The sequence below is a fragment of the Bison bison genome, unplaced genomic scaffold (genome assembly GCF_000754665.1).
Source record: "Bison bison bison isolate TAMUID 2011002044 unplaced genomic scaffold, Bison_UMD1.0 scf7180017864530, whole genome shotgun sequence".
In the NCBI taxonomy this organism is placed as follows: Eukaryota; Metazoa; Chordata; class Mammalia; order Artiodactyla; family Bovidae; genus Bison; species Bison bison.
Window position 1 is genome coordinate 4,739,931 of NW_011495080.1, and position 25,817 is coordinate 4,765,747.

At 41.4% G+C, this 25,817-nt stretch overlaps 1 protein-coding gene across 1 annotated transcript in view; it reads left to right on the top strand.

The window, feature by feature from the left end:
• Positions 1 to 25,817, top strand: part of CHCHD3 (coiled-coil-helix-coiled-coil-helix domain containing 3) — a gene marked incomplete at its 5' end in the record, with an annotated part of 295,128 nt that overhangs the window by 222,079 nt on the left and 47,232 nt on the right. The window contains one exon of the mRNA XM_010831751.1: positions 13,532 to 13,602. Coding sequence (XP_010830053.1) covers positions 13,532 to 13,602 — 71 coding nt within the window. The remainder of the gene's footprint in view (positions 1 to 13,531; positions 13,603 to 25,817) is intronic.

The window sequence follows — 25,817 nt, forward strand, 5'->3', positions numbered from 1 at the left end:
AAACTAAATCAAGAAAAAAAAAAACCCCTCAGACTCTAATTAGTGAAGTTTCTAAAGTGCATGGAATAAAAGTAGAAATGCCAGAAGAAGCTCTGTTTCTTTATATGAGAAATAGCAAAGATGGAATGAAAAGGTAATTACAGAAGCTGTGTATTAATTTTGCCAGGGTGCCCAGGAGACAGTGTGGTTTCCATGGAATGTGGCTTCTTTAGAGATAGTAAGCTTTGATGCTAGAGTTAAGCATCATTTAAAAATTTTTAATTCTGTTCTGTGTCAGGAAAGGAGAGAGGCAGAAGGAAATAAATTTCTGACAAGTGGAAGCAGAGGATTCCACAAAGGAAAAAGATGCTCCTACTGGGTCATTGCATTTGACTTTATTAAAGTTATTCATGAGGCGTGCAAAAAGCAAATATACCAAGGTGTAAAGAACATTTATTCCTCATTCATTTGCCCCTCTCTATCATAAAAATGAAATTGCTTAAATTAGGAAGTTTTTTTGTTTTGGGTCCCCCCGCCCTTATTTAATGAAAGTCTAGAGGTGAGCAGTCCCAGGACTGGAATGGTAGCTTCAGTGTCGTCAGAGCCCCAGGCACTTCCTGTTTCGCTCTTGCATCCTAGTACAGAATTTCCCTCTTCAGGGTCAGCTCACTGCAGGGTGGCTGCTGGAGCTCTGGCCATCACATCTACACTGCACACTAGAAGAAGGAAAAGGGGCAAAATGACTGAAAAGATTCCCTGTCAGCTGAGGTCAGCTGTCTTTAAGCAGCCTACCTGGAAGTCCCACGCAACAACTCTGCTTATGGCTCAGCCGAAATAGAAGCAAACTGGAAATTTTAGTTGAGTTGACCATATATTTAGCTTCAAATGGAGTTATATAAGGAGGAAGGAGAGATTTTCGTAAGCTACTGCTAATAGTCTTTTCCCTGTGGAAAGATTCCACAGGGAATCTTCATTTGTCTTTGCTATGGAACTTAATAGGGTTTTTGAGTCATTGCGTGCTAAGTCCCTTCAGTTGTGTGCGGATCTTTGTGTCTCCAAGAACTGTAGCTCACCAGGCTCTTCTGTCCAGAGGATTCTCCAGGCAATAGTGGAGTGGGTGGCCATGTCCTCCCCAAGGGGATCTTCACTACCCAGGGATCAAACCCACATCTCTTATAGCTCCTGCATTAGCAGACGGGTTCTTTACCACTAGCACCACCTGGAAAGCCCTTGAATCATTAGGAACTGCTTAGTAAATCAGTAGTTTATTGTTGATCACCAGTAATAAGGATTTGAAATAAGTAAGGCTGAGAAAAGTTAAGATATACTTGTAGATGCACACAAATGGTTATATGCAAATATTTAGGGACGCTCAGGACAAATACCTAGCCTTGTAAGTTTATTGCTTACACAAAGCATTACTCAGTGTTCAAAGAACAGAGATTAAGTTCAAATCCATCTACTTGATGATCATTCTTCAGGTTTGTGCGTAGTTGTATAGGTAAATTAATGGGGATCTAGGTTCTGATGGCTAGGCCAGGGAGCCAGGGCCTGTGGGCAGGAGTTGTATTGTGATGGAGAATCCTGTCTTCCACAAGGAGAAGCCAGGCTTTCTGCCAATTTCTGAACTTAAATTGTTCCACTGATGCAGTCATCCTGAAAGATAAGGTCCTCGTCTTTGTGTTAAAAACCGAGACTCGGTTTAAATAACCCAAACCATTCCTTGGTGTGCCTTTTAGAAACAGAATACTGAATCTGATATTCTGTGTATCTGAGCCAGTGTTGGCAGTTTGCAGACTATGTCTTGTTGACAGAATTCGCCTGAGCTCCAGGGGGTTCGGGGGACAGAAAGGAGTAAAAGGAGAATGTCTCGGAACAATGAAATCAAGACCATGGGTCTGAGAGGTGGAAGGTTCTTCAAGACGCCAACTACTCTATTCGAGGGCCACTTTTCTCACCAAGAATTGTCAGATCCCTTGCTCTGCTCTCCTGCCCACCTGTAAAAAAAACTTCAGCCTGTTCAGGAACACAGGGAAGGCAGAACTCAAACCTACCAGCAGGCTGCCTTATAGAAGGTTTGTTGGGAGAAATACCGAAACCACTTGATCAACTGAAGTTGTTTTAGACAGTGATTAAAACAAAAAAAATTCTATAGCTCTTAAAATTGTTGTGGTGGAGGTCAGTCAGTCTCTGTGATCCTATATAATTCTGTAGAAAGACAGGATGGTTGAGGAAGCATGAACTCTTTCTAGAGTATAGTTACAGCATATGACTGGACAGTAAATGACTGTCTCAGGGCTTCTGGGCCAGGAATTATAGCCGTACTGCATTTGCCCCCAGATGCTTAACTTTCATATTAGGGGAAGTATAGTTACCTGCAGCCAGCTGATTACAGACTATAACAGTTCCTGGTTGAGTGTTAATAACAAACTGTAAATAAGTCAGTTCTGAGTCCATCTACTTAACAGTAGGAATGCTCTTATTGACATTGTCAGTAGGAAGGCTTCTTCTGTTGGTTTGTGTAAACACTAGACGTTTGTTTGAACTAGCTAGCCAGATAGAGTAATCCTTGTGTTTGGGTGGATACAAGAGGGATGGAGACCAACAGTTGGTGGTGATAATTATAGACCAGATTAAAAAGAGGAGACCCACACTTGCAGTCAGTCTGCTCACATCCAAGGTCAGACTCGTTCCATCTCTCATCCACTCTTCTAAATAATCAGAGTCGCCACCCATCTGAATGGATGGTGTGCAGGAGTGTCCGTCTCCTCTGAGAAACAGTGTCAGATCACCAGAATTTAAATTGCATCTCAGCATGCAGTGTTGTGTAACATTTTATAAAAGAACTGACAAGAGCTAGTTAACAGATTTTTCTTGTGACCATTTGATTTGGTCTTTTCTCATATGATACAGATAATGGTCATGTTAGTGATAATAGAACCGAAATAAGTTTCTGAACCTGAGAAAATATTATAAGAATATACTATGTGCATGTTTTCTTTTGATTGAATTTAGAAATTGAAAAGATGCTTTTCGAGTCTAGCAATAATGTGTGTCTGCACATGCATTTTAAAATACACTTCCAAAAGGAAACTTTGCAAATGGAAAATGGCAGCATCTCACACATTCAGAAACTTGGGCCACAGCCAGCCCAAACGCGGGGATGATGCCCACGCTTGTTGATTGCCGTTTCCTTCTTACAACTGGCTAAAAACTTTGGGCATCAGAATGCCAAATGGGTAAATCCCCCGATACCCCAAAATAGAACTCGCAGGGAGACGGAAAAGAACTATTAGAATACTTGTATCTGAAGATCCACCTCACTGTTTTGCTCATGGTTTTGTGCTGTTCCTTCAGCTGTCTGTGGCAGGTATGATAAATTGGCTCAATAAACACCAATTCCAAACGCCTCCCTTCTCTTTCTTTACTCCAGAAGTGAGAAAACAAAATTACTTAATTTCCCAGCTGCTTTCGCAGCCAAGGTTGTGCATGATGTATAATTCTGGCCAAAGAGATGTAAGTGGGAGTCTCTGGTGAGGCCTTCTCTTCCCTTGTAACCTTCCTCAGAACCTGGGCATGCTCACTGGAGGTGTGATAGCCATCTTGAGACCCTGGGGACAAAAGCCAAGTGCTCAGGGTGGCTGGGAAAGGAATACTTCACGGTGTCCTTGGCACTTGCATCAGCCGTGGGTTTCTAACATCTGAACTTCTTATTGCATGAGAAAAATGACGTCCTTACTCGCTCAAGCTACTATCTGTAGCTTAAACTATTATTGTACTGATATTGCAATTGAACACAATCCTTAGCAATATTTATTTCCCTTTTACATAGCAGAGCACACTGAAGTGCTGGTCAGTTTGTAGGAGGTACGTAATAAATGTAGTAGTGCACGTTCTCCGTGTTCTGATGTTCATTTTAGACCTGTCTCTATCCCATTCTGTTTTAAATAGGAGCAGAAGTTGGAATTCACTTTAGGATGAATAGGTCACTCTTAACATTATTTCAGTAAGTTGTGTGTGTCGTGTAAACTGAGTGCTCTAAGTATAATGATAAATGGGACAAGATTCCTGCTTTCGGGGACCTTGTGGGCTAACTGGAAAGACAACAGGTGAACATATATTGTTGGTACGTGGTGGCAGGTGCTTTGATCAAAGTCTGTGATGCTGTGAGAACACAGAGGAATCTTTGTGACTCCGAGCAATCACCGTTTATTTACCTCCTGATTCTACATGTTTGTCACAGTTTGGGCTGCTATCAGCTGGGCAAGTCTTTTCAGCTTGTCCAGGCTCACTCTTGCTGAGTTGGCTGCAGTTTGGCTGGTCTATGATGGACTCAGTGGGGAAGACTTGTAATCTTTCCTTCTCCAGCAGACTGGTGTTGCTATTCAGTCACTAAGTTGAGTCTGACTCTTTGCGACCCCATGGACTGCGGCACACCAGTCTTCCCTGTCCTCCACTGCCTCCCAGAGTTTGCTCAAGTTCATGTCCGTTGAGTCAGTGATACTACCTAACCATCTCATCCTCTGTCGTCCCCTTCTCTACCTGCCTTCAATCTTACTTAGAATCAGGGTGTTTTCCAAAGAGTCCAGCTCTTCCCATCAGGTGGCCAAAGTATTGGAGCCCCAGCTTCAGCATCAGTTCTTCCAGTGAATATTCAGGGTTGATTTCCTTTAGGATTCACTGGTTTGGTCTGCCTGCAGTACAAGAGACTCTCAAGAGTCTTTTCCAACACCACAGTTCAACAGCATCAATTCTTCCACACTCAGCCCTTTTCCATGGGCCGACTGTCACATCCGTACATGACTACTGGAAAAACTCCTTGTCCAGCAGTCTAGCTTGGGCTTGTTGATGTGACATCTGGGCAGGGTTCCAAGAGCGAGTCTTGGGTTGGGAACTGGCACTTCATCACTTCTGTCACATTCTGTTGGCCAGAGCAGGTCACAAGCACAGCTCAGATTGAGTGGTAGAAAAATAGATTTCACCCTTTCATGATGAGGGAGGCTAGAAAGTGTCACTAAAGGACATGAATGTAGAAAAGAGTCAAGAATTGTGACCGTGTTTGCAGTCTGCCACAGGGCTCTGAGGAAGCAGGGGGGAGGTGAACAATAAAGGATTTATCTCAAATTTTTAAGATTCAAGATAATAGCATGCTCCTTTTCATTAGCTCTTAATAAAAAGTGATAGTGTCAGCTACCATATAGTAGTGTGCATATGTTAATCCCAAGTTCCTAATTTATCTTTCTTCCCCACCCTCATTACCCCTTTTGATAAACTTAAGTGTTCTTTGTGTGAGTCTGTTTCTGCTTTGGAAATATCAGTAAGTTCATTTGTATCACTTTTTAAAAAGTTTCCACATGTAAGTGATATCCTGTGATGTTTGTCTTTCTCTGACTTACTTCACTTAATAATCTCTAGGTCCGTCGGTGTTGCTACAAATGCTATTATTTCATTCCTTTTTGTGGCTGAGTAACAGTCCATTTATATATATCTATATACACATGCTAAGTCACCTCAGTCATGTCTGACTCTCTGTACCCGCCAGGCTCCTCTGTCCATGGGATTCTCCAGACAAGAATACTGGAATGCGTTACCATGCCTTCCCCCAGGGCATGTTCCCAACCCAGTGATCAAACCTGTATCTCTTAGGTCTCCTGCATTGGCAGGTGGGTTCTTTACTACTAGCACAAACTGGAAAGCGCACACACACACACACACACCCCCTTCCTTACATCTTCTTTATCCATTCATCTGTTGACGGACATTTAGGTTGCTTCTGTTCGTGCTAAGTCACTCAGTTGTGTCCGGCTCTTTGCAACCACGTGGACTGTAGCCCGCCAGGCTCATCTGTCCATGGGATTCTCCGGGCAAGAATACTGTGGAGTGGGTGGCCATTTCCACCTCCAGGGCATCTTCCTGACCCAGGGATTGAATCCGCATCTCTTAAGTCTCCTGAATTGGCAGGTGGGTTCTTTACCACTAGAGCCACCTGAGAGGGTGCTTCTGTGTCTTGGCTCTTGTAAACAGTGCTGCTGTGATCGTTGGGTTGAATGTATCTTTTCAAATAAGTGTTTTCTCTCAATTTATGCCTAGGAGGGGGGTTACTGGATTGTATGTTAGCTCTATTTTTAGTTTTTTAAGGAACCTCCATACTGTTCTCCATAGTGGCTTCAACAATTTACATTCCCACCCACAGTGTAGAGAGGGTTCCTTTTTCTTCATACTCTCTCAGGCATTTATTATTTGTAGGCTTTAATTTTATGTATGTATTTTATTTTTTGCTAGATTTTGCTTTTTTTGAAAAAAGGATGTTGAAGAAAAATGTCAAGGCCACTCACAGAAGTTCTTTCTCTCACGGCCTGAACTGTTCCTATTTTTTTTATTAAATTCTTTGTTTTATATTGAAATACAGTTGATTATTGACAACGTGTGTGTTAGTTTCAGGTGTATAGCAAGTGATGAAGTTATATATATATCTGTTTATTTTTTCAAATTCTTTTCCCATTCAGGTTATTACGGAGTATTGAGCAGAATCTTCAGAGAGCTTTGTATGACTTATCATCTTTAATCCCCCAAGGGTCCTGGTGGTCTTTATTATTACCCTCCCCATTTCACAGATGGGAGACAGCTCTTGAGTTATATTCCATAGCCGTGGAGCCATGACTTGTCAGTCTGTCTCCAAAGTGTGTGCTCTTCTCACTATTCTGTTAAGAATCTTACGTGCAGAGTGCCATGGACGGCATATTCATGTGTTTTAAATGAAACATTTTAAGAGTTATGTTCAGTGGAGCATTCCGTCTCCTAACTTGGTTTATTGCCTCTGTATTTAGTAACTGGTCCCTGGTGCCTGAGACTGGAAGATGTTTTGATATAGAAAATGAAAATGCCTTTTGTTTCCAGTGATCCAGTAATGCCTTGTCCTCCAATATAGGTGACAGAACCCCAGATCCCAAATGATTGTATTTGGAGATAGCTCACCTCCTCCCAACTCCGTTCACTTATCCTAGACCCCCAAAATATAAACCTTTATCAGGTTTTTGATAGTGCTGAAACATCTGAAAGATACTGTCATTCTACTTTGAATTTATAAGATCTACCTTCTCAAAGAGAATCTTCATGGAAAACATGTTTTAGTCTTGTATCAAATAAGAATTCATGTTTTGAAGGTCAGTCCAGTTCAGTTCAGTCGTTCAGTCATGTCCAGCTCTTTGAGACCCCATGAATCGCAGCACGCCAGGCCTCCCTGTCCATCACCAACTCCCAGAGTTCACTCAAACTCATGTCCATCGAGTCACTGATGCCATCCAGCCATCTCATCCTCTGTCGTCCCCTTCTCCTCCTGCGCCCAATCCCTCCCAGCATCAGGGTCTTTTGCAGTGAGTCAACTCTTCGCATGAGGTGGCCAAAGTATTAGAGTTGCAGCTTTAGCATCAGTCCTTCCAATGAACACCCAGGACTGATCTCCTTCAGAATGGACTGGTTGGATCTCCTTGCAGTCCAAGGGACTCTCAAGAGTCGTCTCCAACACCACAGTTCAAAGGCATCAATTCTTCGGTGCTCAGCTTTCTTCACAGTCCAACTCTCACATCCATACATGACCACTGGAAAAACCATAGCCTTCCTTGACTAGACAGACCTTTGTTGGCAAAGTAATGTCTCTGCTTTTTAATATGCTCACCACTGGACAAATCACATCAAGTATTTTTCCTATCATGGATGGAGCAGCAAACTATGCAGAGTGAATATGAATGCAGAATTTTTAAATTTTAGGTTGTAAGGACCTCACAGGTATGGAACAGTGTGGCCATGTCCAAAGCAGTGATCAGGTCACAGGCACCTCTCCGTGCTTCTTTTTTGGGGGTCTCCTTACAGGGTCATCTCACGAGGCTGTTTCTTTGATACCTTATATAGTATGAGGACTTACACACAGTACAGCAGTGTGTGGAGGGTGCGTGTGCGTGTAATTGTCTGTATGCATATACGTATAATTGCTTTGTGCAGGGCCATATCCGTGTACATAAGTGTGCATTTACATTTCTTTGGAAATAGGAAAGTGGCTTTGACTTACTAGAAGCACTGACCACTTAAAATTTGGCTATTATAGAAAGTGATCAGACTAAAATACAATTGATGTAAGTACGTACTACTCCAGACAGTAGGGTTGGTTAGCCACATAGCAACAAACTGAGTCATCAGGATGACAAAGTGACAGTAGTTTACAGAGTAAACAAAAAAGAGCCGCAGATACGACCTGGGGCCATCTCAAGACAACATAGATAACAAAAGCAACCCACCTGAATATTATGGCGCTTGTACTGCTGGTGAGTACAGTTCAGAGGAGGAGCGCTGTGGCGGGGGAGGCCATGAGGCAGAGCTCTCGGGCAGTTTCAGATCCATCAGTGACTTGTGGACGGGCCTAGCAGCATCCCTGTTTCGCGGCACCTTTGTAAACGTTCTAGTTCTGTTGGGACTTCTCTGGGGGTCGAGACTTTGGTGGTTAAGATTCTGTGTGCTTTCCCTGCAGAGGGCATGGCTTCTATCCCTGGTTGGGGAGCTAAGATACCACATGCAGTGCAGCCACCCCCCCCAAAAAAAATGTTCAGTTGTGGGAAGTAGTTTTGCTATAATTCTTCCAAAACACTGATTTATTTTTCACTTTGAATGGCACACCGAGTAGTGCGTTTTTCATTTTCCTTTCATTGTTCTAGAAACCCAGTAGTGTCCCGAGTTGGTGTGTGCTCAGAATCACTTGAGATGCTTGCGAAGCTTGCAGCCTCTGCACCCCATCCCGAGAGATTCAGGGTGTGACCAGGGAGGTCTGCGGTTTCACAAGCTCCGAAGATGGCTCTGAAACCAGTGGTCCCCATTCCTCTCCCCAAGGGCTCACAAAATAGGATGGCGCCCCAATTCCTGTCCTTGGGAAAACCTGCATCTGGAGCTCAGACATCCCCTGAAAGGGACATCTGAAACCACTCGTTGGCCCCTTCTCCCTTTTTTACAATCCTTGCATAAGCCCATTTGGCTCATTCTCCCAACAGTGAGTGGTCACCTCTTTACAGTGATAAGGACTGGCCTGTGTTGGCAGGAGGCTGGGCCCTCTCAGTTATTCACAGTGAATAGGGGTGGAGAGCACGCTCTTCCTGACTCAGGTCTGATCCTCCCCCCAACCCTCACATAGTTCCTTGTTTACTCCTGTCCCTTGTTTCATAACCAGGTTGTAGGGAATTTATGCTTTCTGAGAAGAGCTCCCTACCCTTTGAAGATTTTTTTTTAAGGCTTTTTCTGTGAGGATACTGTTTTCACTATTGAGTAAGAGAGTAACTGAAGATTATTATATCAGTGAGGTCTAAATATGCAATAATGTCATTTAAAAATTAACACATCATTCTGTTCAGTTCAGTTGCTCAGTCATGTCCGACTCTTTGTGACCCTGTGGACTGCAGCACCCCAGGCTTCCCTGTCCATCACCAGCTCCCGGAGCTTGCGCAAACTCATGTCCATCGAGTCGGTGATGCCATCCAACCATCTCATCCTCTGTTTTCCCCTTCTCCTTCTGCTTTCAATCTTTGCCAGCATCAGGGTATTTTGCAGTGAGTCAGTTCTTACCATCAGGTGGCCAAAGTATTGGAGCTTCAGCTTTAGCATCAGTCCTTCCAATGAGTTTTCATTACTGATGTCCTTTAGGATTGACACATCATTAGAACACCACAAAAATCCTTGCTGCAGACAATGGTTGGGAAAAACAAAAACAACTGATGGCAAAAGTTTAAGATGAAGCATAGTATTTACATAATGTCAATCAATCTCCTGTAAGATATTGATTACAGCAGGAAAAACAGTAGCTTTACTATGGAGAAACTCTTAGGCACCACCTCAATCAAGAAGTCGAGATCAAGCACCAGTAAAAAGATCTATTAATGTAATGTAACCCTGGATGCAATGCATGGAGATGGGCACATCACTGCTGTGGTATCCTTCCCTATAACGTTGGATAGTGTCCATCCACCCATAAGAAACATCCAACAGGCCCAAACTGCATGCCATTATACAAAACATCTGACCAGTGTTCTTTGGGGGTGTTGAGGTCATCAAAGGCAAAGCAAGACTGAGGAACTGTCACAGATTAGAGGAGACAAGAAAGCTGTGACAACTACATGCAACATAGGATCCGGGGCTAGATCCTGTGAGAAATAAAGTCTAATTCAGATGCCGCAAGTCTCTATGCTGTAGCATTGTTACTTACCAGTTTTCACAATTGTGCTGTGATCATCTAAGGTGTGGACATGAGGGTACGCTGAGTGAAGTATATGCAGGAACCTTCTTCTGTTTTTGCCCCCTTCTATAAGTCTGAAATGATTACATAAGACAGAGCTGGAGAAAAAAGAACTTTTATTTTGTAATGTATCAACACTCTGCAATAGCTTAGCATTCAGCCACTCTCTTCAGCATGTATCCCCCACACGTATTTTTTATATTTTAGCTCTACTGAGTCATTTGTGGTTGATTAGCTCCTTTGGGGAGTGAGGGGGAGTAACACAATTTTTGTGTGTATTATAAAATATTTATGACCAACGTAACAACTGGCTGTGTACCCACCCCCCAACTTTTAAAAATATGACAGTGCAGTGAAGTCCCCCGCATTGCATTCTTTTATGACATTCTGCCCCTCTGTTCCTCATTTACCACCCACACATAACTGCCACCACTTACAGTTAATCAATAGAGCTTACTGTTTACCAGTACTATTTCAGTGTTTTGCCCTTTTCCAAACTGACATAAATTGCATTGTGCTGTATCATATCTACAACTTGCTTTTTTGGCCCCACTTTATGTCTGATTCATTCTTTTTCATCACTGTATAGATTTCCAACTTATGAATACACAATACATATTTGTCTTTTCTCCAGCGGGCAGACATATTGGGAGTATTTTTGGTTTGGGGTTTTGTTTTCAGCATGGTTATTCATTTTAAGAAGTATTTCCTCAGGTCAAAAGAGATCTCTACGTTTTCTGAACTCCAGTAACACTGCCCACCGCTTTTAGCTCAGTGTTTGCGACCTTTCAGTACACTTCTTTTTCTTTTCTCCTGTAGCAGGTAGATAGCTGGGAGATGGCTTCTTGAGGATCTCATTCTCCGAGATGGACATTATTGGAAAAATAAGAATTTCATTTTGTTGACTGAACAAGTAAATACTTAATGAATTAAACATGGTCTACAAACAGATGTTGGGCATATTTGTGTTTATTTTCTTAGTTGTTGTATGGTGTTGTGTCTTGGGGACTTTTCTTGTTAGATTTATGCAGTGTCAGAAACTGGTCACTGAGTTTGAAATGTGGAGCATAAATCAGCTTAAAACTTCAAGAAATCATGCGCTAGGTCTGCAGGCAACACAGGTACAGGTGTGTGTGTGTGTGGTGTGTGCACGTATGTGCGCATGTGTGTTTGTGTATATTTAACTTTGAAGGAGAAAGTTTGACAAAATTAGCAATTTAATCTGCACTTTGGCGTTACAAAGCAGGAGGGAGTTTGCTAGTTTATATTATGGCAGAACTCTTGCTTTTGTGTATCATTTTTGTTAGAAAGTTAATATTTAATGTTGATCATTTTGTATGTGTGCCCAGAATGGAATTGCCCAAATTAGTTCTTTGTCTCTAAAATTCTTTTATTTGAATGTTCGTCTTGCTCCATGAAAACACAGAGCAGGTTTTATAGCTCTCTTGCCCACCTTACTTGATTTCTACAGCAGCTTTGGCAGAGATAAGTTGTGCTAGTATTGTCCATATTTTACGGTGAGGAAGGAGCACTGGATTGGAAGCCGGCAGAGGTTGTTTGCTCAGGGACCCTAAATAGAACCAGAAACCAGATCTTTCCTGGCTCTGTCCAGAGATGCCAGTTTCATTGCATACACTAAGCAAAAATATTAAGACATTTTTATTTTGCTGGCATTTGAATACTTGGTTCAGTAACATGATGCCAATCTGACCGTTCCCCATAGTGATGCAGGGAGTCCCTCATCACTGTTAGTGGCTCTTTCTAACTGCCTTTTTACTGCCCTCTTTGTTAGAAGGGTTCTGAGAAAAGCTGAAACCAAACCTTACGAAAGAGCATGTCCTGACTAGTATGTGTTCTAAAGGAAAGAAAAGCCTTGTAAGTGGAACTGATAGGAAGGCGTGACACAACCGGAAGTTAAAATAATCTGAGGAGACAAATGACTTTTTGATAGCTCGAGACCTGTAGAAGAATTAAAACCTCTCAGTGTATAGACTGGTGCAGTTGATCACTCACATTGCAGTGTTTAAAAAGGCAGAAGCAGTACACTTAGAATATTGTCTTCATGTCAGAAATGCACCTCGTGCTTGAAAATGATAAAAAATTACAATCGATCCTTACAACTGTTCTGTTCATCTTTATTGATCAGGTGCAAGAAAGATAAATCGCAGCCCAAATAAGATTATAGTAAATGTTAGCATCGTCGGGGACTCTAGGTTGATAGAGAGCCATTCATCATCTCAAATGGTGACCTGTCCATTGCTCCAGCCATCCTGAGCCGGCTGTCTAATCACATACCTATTGATTTTATCTACATCCAGCAAACCTGGATGTGACTGTCATTGGGCAACCCAGATTGTTAAATGCAAAGGGGTCACTGGGTGTGAAGAGGATTTCACTTTCATTTTCTCACCAACCAACAATGATGTATTAAAAAATAAACCACCCCAAGTCATGCATGTGAAACCTGAGTGAATAGAGAACGAAGGGACACAATAGACCACTGCATTGCATTGTGTTCTTTTGTACCGCAATGCATTTTGCAGGATATTTCATGGAGTCTGAAGGCTCATCGGGTCATTTAGGCCACCCCCTGCAGTAAGACAGGTTTCACAGTAGCTAGTCAGAATGGATCGTTTTTAATATTGCTGCCCCAGGAAAGGCATTACTTGGCTCTTACAACTTGATTTATATTGCTTATGTGTTCATTCATGTAATAGTGGAAACATTTTTTAATAAAAATTACCTAAATCTGCCCCCTTGTTCTTACTGATTAATTTGTTATAAATGTTGATGCTCTTGTGGTCGTATGGAGATGATAGAACAAATTGTACTTGGTAAAGAATCCATCTTGAGGACAAATATACAGTGTAAAAAGAAATGATCCTTTAATATCCTAGGTGGAACACTGGAATGATAGGAAAATATGGTGTGTGAATTTCACATTTCATCTCAAGTGCTCTTTGGTCTTGCAGTGGTAGATTCCAAATACGGGAGATCAAAATAGTCTTTCAGAACTACGTTAGGAATTTTTTCAGAAGGTTCAAATATTGATGACTTACATGAATGTTTAGTCTGTGATTACAATGTGTATGCCAACAATGATACCATTATTAAATATATAATCTTACATGTTATTTTAAGTATTCCTGTCACCATGCAAGAAATCTTCCTCCTTCTGCTGGAGCGGCAGACACAAGATTTTATGTAGTTTTTGAAATCGTAAGTCTTGCACACATGTTGTCCTCTTGAGTAGTGAAAACTCTGCTCTCTCTTTATCCACAGAGCTCAGAGTTCTACAAAGTTACCACCGAGCAATACCAGAAAGCTGCCGAGGAGGTGGAAGCAAAGTTCAAGTAAGTCTTTAATAGTATTATCCTTATGTACCCTTCCCGACAAGACGAAAGCACGCCTTTACCGCTCTTTGGCACGTACGTTAGCCCTCTGGAATACTTGGAAGTGTGTTTGGACCAATATTGCTATCATGGAATTCCAGTGCAAGGGACAGGCCTCTGATGAAAGTATGTTGCAACTCCATTTTATGAACTCTGGGGAACTTGAAAGCAATGGTGGTGGTGTTTTCATTTGGAATATGATTTTAGTAGGATACCCCTGATTATGAAGGGGATGTTAAATTGTTGCCTCTAACAGTAGAAACACAGAGATCATTTACTTTCATATAATAAAATGATGGAGATGTCCAAATTTGGGTATCTGTCTTTCTCCCATTTAAGCTGTTTTTATTGCTTTACGTGTACCTTGAAAACATTTAAATCACAGAACTTTCCCTTGCCCTTGATTATGAAGGTGATGTTAAATTGCTCCCTGTATTAATCCTTGGGATGATTAAATGAGTGTTCTGTAATTGATGGATCAGAGTGTCCCTGACCCATAGCCCTGTGCTTTCCCTTTGCTTTCAGTACTCACATTAGGTAAGAAAACATTCAGAATTTTCCTGAGTGTATAGATACTTCTGCTGTGTAACCACTGTTAGTCGCACATGTGCAAATTAGTGAAGCACAGAAAGGTGTTGTGACAGGTTTAGTCAAAAGATTGTATTAGGCTCTGACCTCCTTCCTTGGCATGTTTATAAGCATTTGATAAAATGATTAAACCCTAGGGTAGAATGTTATTACTTTCTGCCGTATTGTAATTTGTGTGGTAATGGATATTGGTGTTATTTTAATGTTGATTTAAAATATTTTTTAGAAAAAGTATGATTTAAGGTATATTTAAATAGATAGAACCCTCCAGTCTTCCTTAGTGAAATTATCTCTTTAGGAGCAGACAGGAAAGACCTTCTAAAAATGAGCCATAAATCTCACTCTTAAAGGTTAATGTGCTATCTTCAGAATGTAGATATAGAATTGGATAGATTTTGATTTTCAAAGACACTCTCCATATGTATTCTTAAAGTTGGGTTTTTATCTTTCCCACGAATGGCAAAGCAGTGTTTTTCAAGCCTTTCGTCTCTGTACTGTGAGAACCTTTCACTTGGCACCCCGGATCTGTCTTCTTTGTAAGGTTGAAGCTATACAAATAAGTAAAATTTAAGATAAATCAAAGGAGATCCATTCTGACCAGGATGATCTATGAAGTCATAAAGAAGATGGCATTTTAGTTGAGGCTTGAAGAAGAGTATCGAGTAGTCAGGAGGGAAAGGTGTTCAAAAGGAAAACCATGCCCCGGAGTTGGTGGCTGACAAACTAGTTAAGATCAGTGGTTTGTTGCAGGGAGACTAGTGCAAGGTAAGGTGGAAAAGCTTGTAGGGGCTTTCGTTACCTGCTGAACTAAGAAGCTGATCTTCATTTAGCCGGAAGTCATAGTCTTCCAGGTGGTGCAGCAGTAGGGCATCCACCTGCCAAGGCAGGAGACACAAGAGACTCAAGTTGAGTCCCTCGGTCAGGAAGATCCCCCGGAGGAGGAAATGGCAACTCACTCCAGTATTCCTGATTGAGAAATCTCATGGACAGAGGAGCCTGGCAAGCTACAGTCCATGGGGTTACAAAGAGCTGGACACAATTGAGCGCACACACACACAAGTTACACACACATTGCAAGATGTTTGGCCAGGTGAGTACTCTGAGTTCTGTGGTCCTTTAGTAATAATAAACTGACAGTTAATGCGAGGTTTGATTGGAGGCATGGAAAAGAAAAATAAAAAGCCAGAAATACCAGATGAGAAGTCTCTGGCAAGTGAAAGAAAAAAGATGGATGCAAAAGTCACTGAGAGATTAGATGTGAATTAGTGATTAATTGGTGTACTGGTTTGCTAGGGCTGCCACAGACTGAGTGGCTTAAACGACAAAAGTTGATTTTCTCACAGTTGGGGAGTCTGGAAGTTCAGGGTCAAGATGTAAGCAGGGTTGGTTTCTCCAGGGGCTTTTCTTCTTGGCTTACACGTGACTCTCTTTACATGGTCTTCCCTCTCTCCATCTGTGTCCTCATCTCCTCTTATAAATCACATTGGATTAGGATCTACCCTGATGATGATTTCATTTCACCTTACCTCTTTAAAAAATCCTCTGTCCACATTCACTCTCTAAAGCACCAGGCATTAGGATTTCAACACACAGATTTTGGGGGAGATGCATTTCAGCCCACAGCAAACACTTGGATAGAAGGGATAAAGGAGAAACAGAAATATGAACTTAGTATGTTGGAAAGAAGATTGGCGGAAGCTGAATTTCACAAACAAGTCTGATTTTAGATGAAAAGACTCTCTCTTCTGAAGCCACACCCAGCTGCCATGTCATGGCCCTGGAAAGCATATAATCCGGCCTGGACTGGCCTACTGCAGAATGAGAGCCTGCGTGGAGCACAGAGGGAAGTCGTGACGACTGACCTTCTCCACAATGGCGTGGATCTGTAGGGTGGACTTGGTTTTAAGCAGAGCCTCAACAGCTATGGGGTCGCACAGGGTCGGACACGACTGATGCGACTTAGCAGCAGCAGCAGCAGCAACAGCATCATCCTCTTTTATCTTTAGAAGGTGGTGTTCTTGATCAGCTCCTACTCTCATCCAATGTAGTAGACAGTTTAACCTTCCCCAGAGCAAACTGTGGCCCTTGTACTCAGCTTCTGGGAGTAATCTCTAAATCCTTGGAATTTCCCAAGTGAAAGAAATGTCTTCTTATTCATAACGGACCCCTTAGGCCATGTGGTATCAGCCCAGTGCCAAAGACTGAAGTCAGCCACATGAGCAGTCAGGCCAGCTTATGCGACGAGGCCCCAGTGAAACTCAGGACACGGAGATGGGGTGAGCAGCTCTAGCTGATGCTGCTCTACATTTGTCACATACACTGATACCAGGAGGGCTGTCCCTCCTGGAGGCAGTGGGAACTTTGCATTGGGAACCCTCTCAGACTTTGTCCTGTGTTTCTCTTCTTCTGGCTGACTCTCTGTAGCACTTCCCATAATGAGCCATAGTTCTGAGTTACATAGCTTTAGTGAGTTCTGTGAATCCTTTTATCGAATTTTCAAAGCTTAGGGTAGTTTGGGAACCCCCTTGAACTTGCAGTTGATACCAGAAGTTAGGATAGTCTTGCGGACCCTGCCCTCAGACTTTGTGGTTTGGCCAACTCCAGTGCAAACAAAAATTCAGGAACGTCCGGAGCTGGCTCTTCAGAAAGTGGTTTTATGTCGTGTTTTTCAGCCACTTCCTGCTAGGCTGAACTCCTAGAATACGGTATTTTGATTGGCAGCTTCATGCCAAGGAAATGATAGTGCTTCAGCAGCATGAGATGTTTACCACCTTTGAGGGCACAGAGATTCCTCAGTGGAATTGTGTTTCTCCTCAGAACCTTGGGGACCTCAGAGAATCATGATGTCCGCAGTCTTTGGCAGGACAGTGTACTGTATCCTTTCCATTGCAGAGCTGGACTCAGCTAACCCTCCTAGACAGCACACCCTGGAGGACTTTGAGGAGGGTTTCATTAATTTTATCTGATGGAAGGATTCTTTTGGGTACACCTTCATTACACGAGATGGAAGCTTCTTAAAATGCAATTTCAAGGGCACTGTTACACGCCTGATGGGGGTGGAGGGCTCCATACAAAACCACAGTAAAGAGAAAGAATAATGAACGCTCAGAGCATTTGGGGCCACATGTGACGAATACCAGTACACTGGTGCATCCTTCAGGACAGCTGATGGAATTGTCTTAGGGATGCTTAAATGTTAACTCACACTTCAGTCCCTCACTGTATAGTATGGCAGCAAACCATGAAAACACTTTAGAGCCAATGGAATCCCACTCCCCACTCTCCCCACTTTGTTTTATTAGCACATCATTCATTCATAGTGCTTCTATGAAACCTGCCCTCAGCTGTGTTCTCAGTATATAGCCATGAAGGAGACAGGTGGGTCTTACTGGCATGAAACTTAGAAGCTCATCATAGGAGAGCAGGTGGAAGACAGAATTTTAATAAACCCAAAGCTTCCCAAAAAATCCAGAGTGAGTGCTACTGTGGTGAGATAATTGCATCCCTAATAAACATGAAGTTATTAAAAATTATTTATCATTTTTTCAATGGAAATTAAGTAATTTGGGATCAAGAATGTGTGTTTACTTTCATGCAAGAACTCCCCCCCCCCAAAAAAAGCTTTAAAATTAGCTATAAAACTGAAATCACTGGGTAAACTCACTGATGTGTATACACACACACACACACACACACACACACACACACACACACACACACACACACACACACACCCCCCCCCCCCCCCCCCTATATCTAGCTTCTATTCTAAAGATACACCTTTTCAGCTCAGCTGAAATGGTCATTGTAAGTACCCCTTACCACCTTTATCACCCTTTGTTATTATCTGTTAAATAGAGCAAATTATGGTGTTAGTTCTGGGTTAGTTTTCTGGCAGTAATACCATGTTGTAGTTCTGTTAATGAAAATTATGTTCAGTATTAATCCTTGTAGTCTACCTTATAGATAATTAAGCAAAATATTATATTAATTGTTATATTGATAGTGCTTATTAGCACAGACAGGTCTAGCACAAAGTAAATTGCTTAATTAACTTAGATTTTTTTTTCTTTTTATTATATATTGTTATTTTTATATTAGTATTTTATTGTTATATCCAACTCATGTTGTAAAACTCTGCACCATTGGAGAAATTTCTATATCTAGTTCCAGACACAATCGAGATGACGTTAAAACCTCCCGGGGACTTCCCTGGCGGTCCAGTGGCTAAGACTCTGCACCTCCACTTTAGGCAGCACAGTCTCCATCCGTAGTCTGGGAACTAAGATCCCCACATGCCATGGGGCGGGGCCAGAAAAATTTTTTAAAAATAACAAAAGAACAAACACACTGTAGGAACTTGTGGAGGTTTCTGTATTTGTTTTTAGAAAAAAACAAAGAACTCCCAAAAGAGCATTAGAGAGAGATCATAGCCACGGGAAGTTCATAGTCCAGCCGGGAGACGGCATGTAAAGCGCTTAAGACGGGACAGCCCAGTACGCGCTGTGTCAGAGCTCTCAGGATGGACAGACAGAATCAGGAGTGTGCAGACGGTGCTGCAGGGCTGTGTGTTAGGTCAGCATCAGAATCCAGTTGCCTTCAGTGGCTTGTTGTCAGTATACCACACCTACAGAGAGGAAACGTTACCACAGTGTTATGTACACACAAGTTGTTTTTAAAATACAGAAACAAACATGAAACAAATGTGTAGAGCAATATCAAAGCGATGTGAGATATCGTAAAGGCAGTGTAAACCTCGGGAAGACAATGTAATAGCAAACAAACATTTCAGAGATGACTGATCTTTCCGTCCCATGTTTTCCTTTAGATAATGGACTGGCCACTTCTACCTTCCATAACAACGTATATGGCAAGTGACATAGATCTATTGAAAATACTTCTGGACTGATCTCATTAGAGGTGTAACTTTTTAGCTTGGCTTCAGTGTCTTTGAAGGATGAAGCACTCGTAAAGGAGTGTGATTCTGTGCGGTCGGATGTGAATGCTGGTAATGCTCCTTTGTGTGCCAGGCGTTAGCAAGGGTTTTCACTTTTATCCTTGAACGAAGTTGTTCAAACCTGACTTATAAATTTAGGCTCATGGAAGAAGCCTGGGTTATCCTTGTAACGTATTAAAAGATTAGTTACCCCGTGGAAGGAGTTTAGGTGATTCTGCAGAATGCTTTGCAAAAACTGTTCCAGATAAAATGGCTTTTTAAAGTATTATATAGTCAAATGTTTGCATCAACGTAAAATTCTTTTCACTTTAAAATGTCCTTGGTTTTATTAGGGTTTCACTTTGGCCATGCTGTTTAGTTTCTCTTTGGGATGTGTGATTTTAATAGCTACACTACGAATGAGTTAGTGAAGCTGAGGATGACATGCCCGTGGTATCAGCAGGTGTTTCTCATGTTCTCTGTAATTACACATGTGGATTATGGACAGTTTTAAGCAAGTGTTTAAAGATCCTGCTTAATTGGCTGTAAAATAATTAAATAAGATTTTGACTGGCAAATTTATAATTCTGTTCGATGCATAAGCCAGTGGGCTTGAATGTCAATGTGACTTGAGTTTGGAAGTATTAGATTAATAGGACTAATTGTACTGCGGGGATACAGTTTACTCTGATTAATAGTCTTAGAGCTCTTCTAAAAGTTTCGCCGAGGAAATTTATGTTGCTTACATTCTGCTTAAACTTTTAATTAAAGCCTATTTCCAAAGTTTGAGATATTTAGCATCGCTGTGCCTCTTCCCATTTTTCCGAAAGTTGAACTCCTATAATTTTTCAGTGATGCCAGCTGCCTCATTGAGGAACTTGCCTTATCAAAAGGATTAAAATTATATACTGTCAGGCATGTATCTGTGTCTGCAGCTGACAGTTTCGCTGCACATCATCTCTAACACTTATTGATGTCTGCTTATAACCTACTTTCGTGCTGCGTGAATGGCTCTGATATACCACATGTACATGATAAATGTTTTACCTCTGATTCTCATTGATCAATTTCTAAATGATCAAATGGTTTATCTCAGTAAGACACTAATTCACATTGATCAAATTCTAAATGACCAAGTCAACTTGGTTTTCTGCTGAACACAAATTGTATTAAAACAACATTACTTGAACATGCTGGCTCTTCCAATGCAGGAGTTATGTTACCAGCAGTTACAATATAACTAGAGTTATTGTATTATAAAGATGTCTCCTCCATAATGAAAAGTTTATACAAGAAGAGAAGAATGCAATATTACAGGAAGAACAAGACTTCGGGCAAGGATTGGGGCTTTTACTAACTAATTAAATTCCACATTTGTATTGGGCCTTCACCCCCCTCCTTTTTTTTTTTAAATTTGAAGGGCTGTGAACAGGAAATACAGCAGCTGCAGTGGTGACATTTTATTCCCTACGATCCTTAGAGTCAAGCAATGCCTTGATTATTTTGTAAGAGACTTAGCAACGGAAGAGGTTAAATTCTAGAAAAAGTAAATATACCTGTACTCCTTGTATGTACACCTGGCTATAATTGCCTAGTTAGAAGTATAGCGTTGTGTGTTGTTCTTGTTTTTTTAAACATCAACTCACCTCTGTCATCTTCCACAGTGTTTCACGTTCCCACTAGAGTTTGTCTGATAGCAAATACCCACTTGGCTGAAACGTAGTCTTGATTACCTGGAACACCTCACTCCTCAGGCTGGTTATTTATTATATCTTTGTCTTGTGTTTTCCATCTCTAAAATGTAAATTTTAACTGCCATTCTCTTTAGGGCATTCAAGCTGAGAAGGTTTTAAAGTTGAAAAAGAAAAAAAAAAGTTATTATTGATCCTCATCTAAAAAATGGACCTAAGTAGCTATTTTACTTCGATCTAAGACACTGCCTACCATGGGTATGGCAGCCCCTTCTGTCCTTCATCCGGGGATGTGAGGAGAGGAGCTGGCCACCTCAAGAAGCTGTGTCATTCTCTTCCCCCACATACCCCAAAATAGCAGACTAGTTCCAAGGAAAGTGAGACCTGCTTTGGAACACACCAGTGTTTGACTATACTTCTTACGATGAGCTTGTAGAATTGCTTAGATTTCTAAGGAAACTAGGTGATTAAGGCCTTCTCCCCTCCTTTAGGATCGGATCCCTCCTAATCACATCTGTCTAGTTAGCTAGTTAGTTTCTTCTTCAAGTGGGAGCTCTATCCTTAGTCTACATGCTTAATTCTCTAAGGTAACGGAAGATTAAATGCCAAGAAACACTAACACCACTTGGGAGTTAGGTTTCCACCTGCATCAGTTCTGCATACATTTAATTATAATTGCCCATTTAGAAGTATAGGGTTGTTTGTTGTTTTTGTTGAGACATGACACCATAAAACTCCTGGAAGAGAGAGCACAGGCAAAACAGCCTACGGCATAAATTAACAGTGCTTTCCTAGGTCAGTTCCCCAGGCAATAGAAACAAAAGCAAACAGAAACAAATGGAACCCAAACTCACAAGGCCCTGCACAGCAAAGGGAACCACAAGCAAAGTGAAAAGACACCCCTCAGACTGGGAGGAGACACTCGCAAATGATGCAGCCAATAAGGGCTCAATCTCCAAAACACACAAACAGCTCATGCAGCCCAGTCTCAACTCAGGATGGGCAGAAGACCCAGACGGACACCTCTCCAAAGCAGACGCCCAGAAGGCTACCAGGCACATGAAAAGACGCTCAGCAGGGCCAGCCATCAGAGAAATGCAAATCCAAACCTCCGTGAGGCACTTCCTCACACCAGCCAGAATGGCCATTATCAAAATGTTCAAATACCAGATTCTGGAGAGATTGCTGAGAAAAGGGATACCGCCGCCCCCTATACGCATGCTGCTGGTGGGGATGCAGACTGGTACAGCCACTTTGAAAAACAAAGCACAGACTGTTGACCGTTCCTCACAGCTTTCCACTCAGTCCAGAAGCGTCTGCAGAAGGGGACAGGGCAGGGTGGCAAAGTGGATGAATATAGTACTAGAAGATGGAATATAGGAGTAAAAGGGCAGGACAGGGGTGTAAGCCCTAAGATGGTATTACCTATTTCACAAAACAATAGAAACTGCAGCCGTTTCATGAACATGGGCAGTAGGTCTCCAGGTCTAGAGGGTCACAGTGGAAACCCCCTTATCATTTCAACAGTGTGTGTGAAGGAACCTCAAGCAGTGCTACAAGCCGGTGGAACCAGGCTTCGATCCTGCCTTCGATCCGTGACCTGGAATTCTCTTCCAGGCCTCAGCAGTGGCAACTGGGGCTTGTTTGGGTTACTCTAGGAATCTTTTTTCCTTTAATACAGTCCATTTATGTGTTGCATGGAAATTATCAAAACCAGTCTTGTTGCGGCCCTTAGGTTAGTGGTCACAAGCTCCTGAATTCATGATTTGTTCTGCATGAGATAACGAATCATTTTGTTTTTCCCCTACAGGAACATTAGCATTGAACTTTCTGCTTTAATCAATACAATCCATTAAGAATCTAGTGTTACTCTACATGGTTATATGAAATATTAATTGCGCACTGTTAGTTAGATAAATGAAGATTCTACCAAAATGATAGCTTGTTTCTTTCTTTGTATCATAATATTTAAATGAGAACATTTTATATTCTGAGATGCACGATATTTTAGAATTATTGATCCTTGCTTATTTGAGTAATTAGCTACACAGCTCATAGTTTCCTAAAGGTATTTCTAACTGGGATTACTAAGTTTTTTCCTGTTGCTGATTGCAGCAAGAGTTCATTTACTTTTTAAAGGATCCATTTGGAAATAATTTTTAAAAATTTTACTTTGATGTTTTCAAAGCTGAGAAATAGTTATTTTGCTTTTTGAGTGCCACTCCGCTACAGGTAGAAAGCAGAGAAGCTTGTAGGGGGGCCAATTAGAGTTAATTACTGTCTGACTGACCAGCCACGCACAGGAAGACTTGTAGGAGGTAGATTTTCAGTTCTTGCCTTGTGTCAAATTTTCATAGTTTAACCATCTAGAGCCTTAAGTGTGGTTAAAAATTACATCAAAGAAGTTATCTATGCATAAAAGTAATAGCTGTCAGGATGGTCTCTGGCAATCTGTATAGGCTCAGCCATATGGTGGTATCTGCTTGTGTTTCATCAGTCCCTGGTTTGGGAAGCCTATTCCAAGCGCTATCAGCCCTTCCTGCTCTAAACCAGATAATTAACCTAGGGTTGCCCACTCACTGTATCTAGGGTAAAACCATGGTGTTAACATTGAAACCAGGGTACTCATCATTGAACGGGCCTTCCTATTGTTTATTTGAATGTATAATGTCCAGATCATCTCTCTGGGTGTCAGTCTATCAAGGATTCCTATTTCTGGCTCTTTGCAGTTTTTCTTAACATGTAAGCAAACTAAATACAAAAGTTGATAAATTTGGACTTTATTCATTAAAATGTTCTGCTCATCTTAAGACACCATTTTGAGAATACTAAAAATAAGCAAAAGACTTGAACAGACTCTTCAAAGGAAGATATAAGAATGGCCAATTAGCACATGAGAAGTGCTAATAACATCATTAGTTATCAGGGAATTGCAAATTAAAACCACTGGAATGGTAAAAATCAAAAAGATTGACAGTACTAAGTCTCTGAAAGGATGTAAAGAAACCAGAGTTTTCCTGCTTTGCTGGTAGGGGGTATAAAAGAGCAAAGTCACTTTGGAAGAAGCTTGACAGTTTCTTATAAATTTAAACATTCATTTGGTCCATGACCTAGAAATTCCAGGTCTAGGTATTTACCCAAGAGCAAAGAAAATACTCTCAGTGGTAAAGAATCCGCCTGCCAATGCAGGAGACATTGGAGACTCGGGTTCGATCCCTGGGTCAGGAAAATCCCCTGGAGGAGGAAATGGCAACTGACTCCAATATTCTTGCCTGGAGAATTCCGTGGACAGAGGAGCCTGATGGGCTACAGTCCATGGGGTCACAAAGACTCGGACACAACTGACCATGCATATATGAGAGAGAAAGAAAATATACATCTCCAGAAAGATTTGTATATCCGTTTATATCAGGTTTATTCATACTTGTCAAAAATTAGAAACCACTCATATGGTCACCAGTGAAGGACTGGATTAAAAAAGTTGTGGTATATTCATACAGTAGAATACTGTTCAGCAGTTTTTAAAAAAAAGCAAACCATTAATTCATATAACAACATAGATGAATCTCAGGAACATGTTAAGCAAAAAGAAGCCAGACATAAGACATTATTCATTATGTGATTCCATTTATGTGAAGTTCAAAAAAAAGGAAAGATTGGTCTATACTGATAGAAATCAGCAAGTAGTTGATGGGGATAGAAGGGGACTTGACTGAAAACAGACCCATGTGAACTTCCTGAGATACTGAGGATTCGTTTTCTGGGTAGTAGTTATAGGTGTATTTATAATTTTTGCTGCAATGTGAACACCTAGGTCAGTGAATTTTTTATGTTAATTATTCTTAAAATATCCTAAATTTCCTAATTTTAATCAGGGGAAAAAATGTCCAAAATACTGGGTATACGCTACTTCTAACAGTAATTTGTCCTAGGTAAAATAAGTTTCCTAAGTTTAATCACAGTTTTAAAAAACTTGTGATTTCTGATCTTATCCATAATCATATTTGCTTACTAGAATTTGAATACTTTATCTCAAAGTCAGGGCTGTTCGTTCAGTATATTTGATCTCTATAGCTATAGGAGTAAATCTTGCTTTGTTTTCTTAAAAATAAGTTTCCCCCCTTATTATTATTTTCTTTTACTTTAAAAAAATTTATTGGGTATAGTTGATTTACAGTGTTCCTGTTCTACAGCAAAGTGAATCAGTTATTTATAAACATATGTCCACTTTTTTAACAGATTCTTTTCACATATAGGCCATTACAAACTATTGAGTAGAATTCTCTGTGCTATACATATACAGTAAGTCCTTTTCACTTTCAGTTCAGTTGCTCAGTCATGTCCAACTCTTCGTGACCCCATTGAACCACAGCACACCAGACCTGCCTGTCCACCACCAATTCTCAGAGTCTACCCAAACTCATGTCCATTGAATTGGTGATGCCATCCAACCATCTCATTCTCTTGTCTTCCCCTTCTCCTCCTGCCCTCCATCTTTCCCAGCATCAGGGTCTTTTCAAATGAGTCAGCTCTTCGCATCAGGTGGCCAAAATACCGGAGTTTCAGCTTCAACATCAGTCCTTCCAATGAACACTCAGGACTGATCTCCTTTAGGATGGACTGGTTGGATCTTCTTGCAGTCCAAGGGACTCTCAAGAGTCTTCTCCAACACCACAGTTCAAAAGCATCAATTCTTCAGCGCTCAGCTTTCATTATAGTCCAACTCTCATATCCATACATGACCACAGGAAAAACTATAGCCTTGACTAGACGGACCTTTGTTGGCAAAGTAATGTCTCTGCTTTTTAATATGCTGTCTAGGTTGCTCATTGGAGAAGGCAATGGCACCTCACTCAAGTACTTTTGCCTAGAAAATCCCATGGACGGGGGAGCCTGGTGGGCTGCTGTCTGTGGGGTCGCACAGAGTCGGACATGACTGAAGCGACTTAGCAGCAGCACGT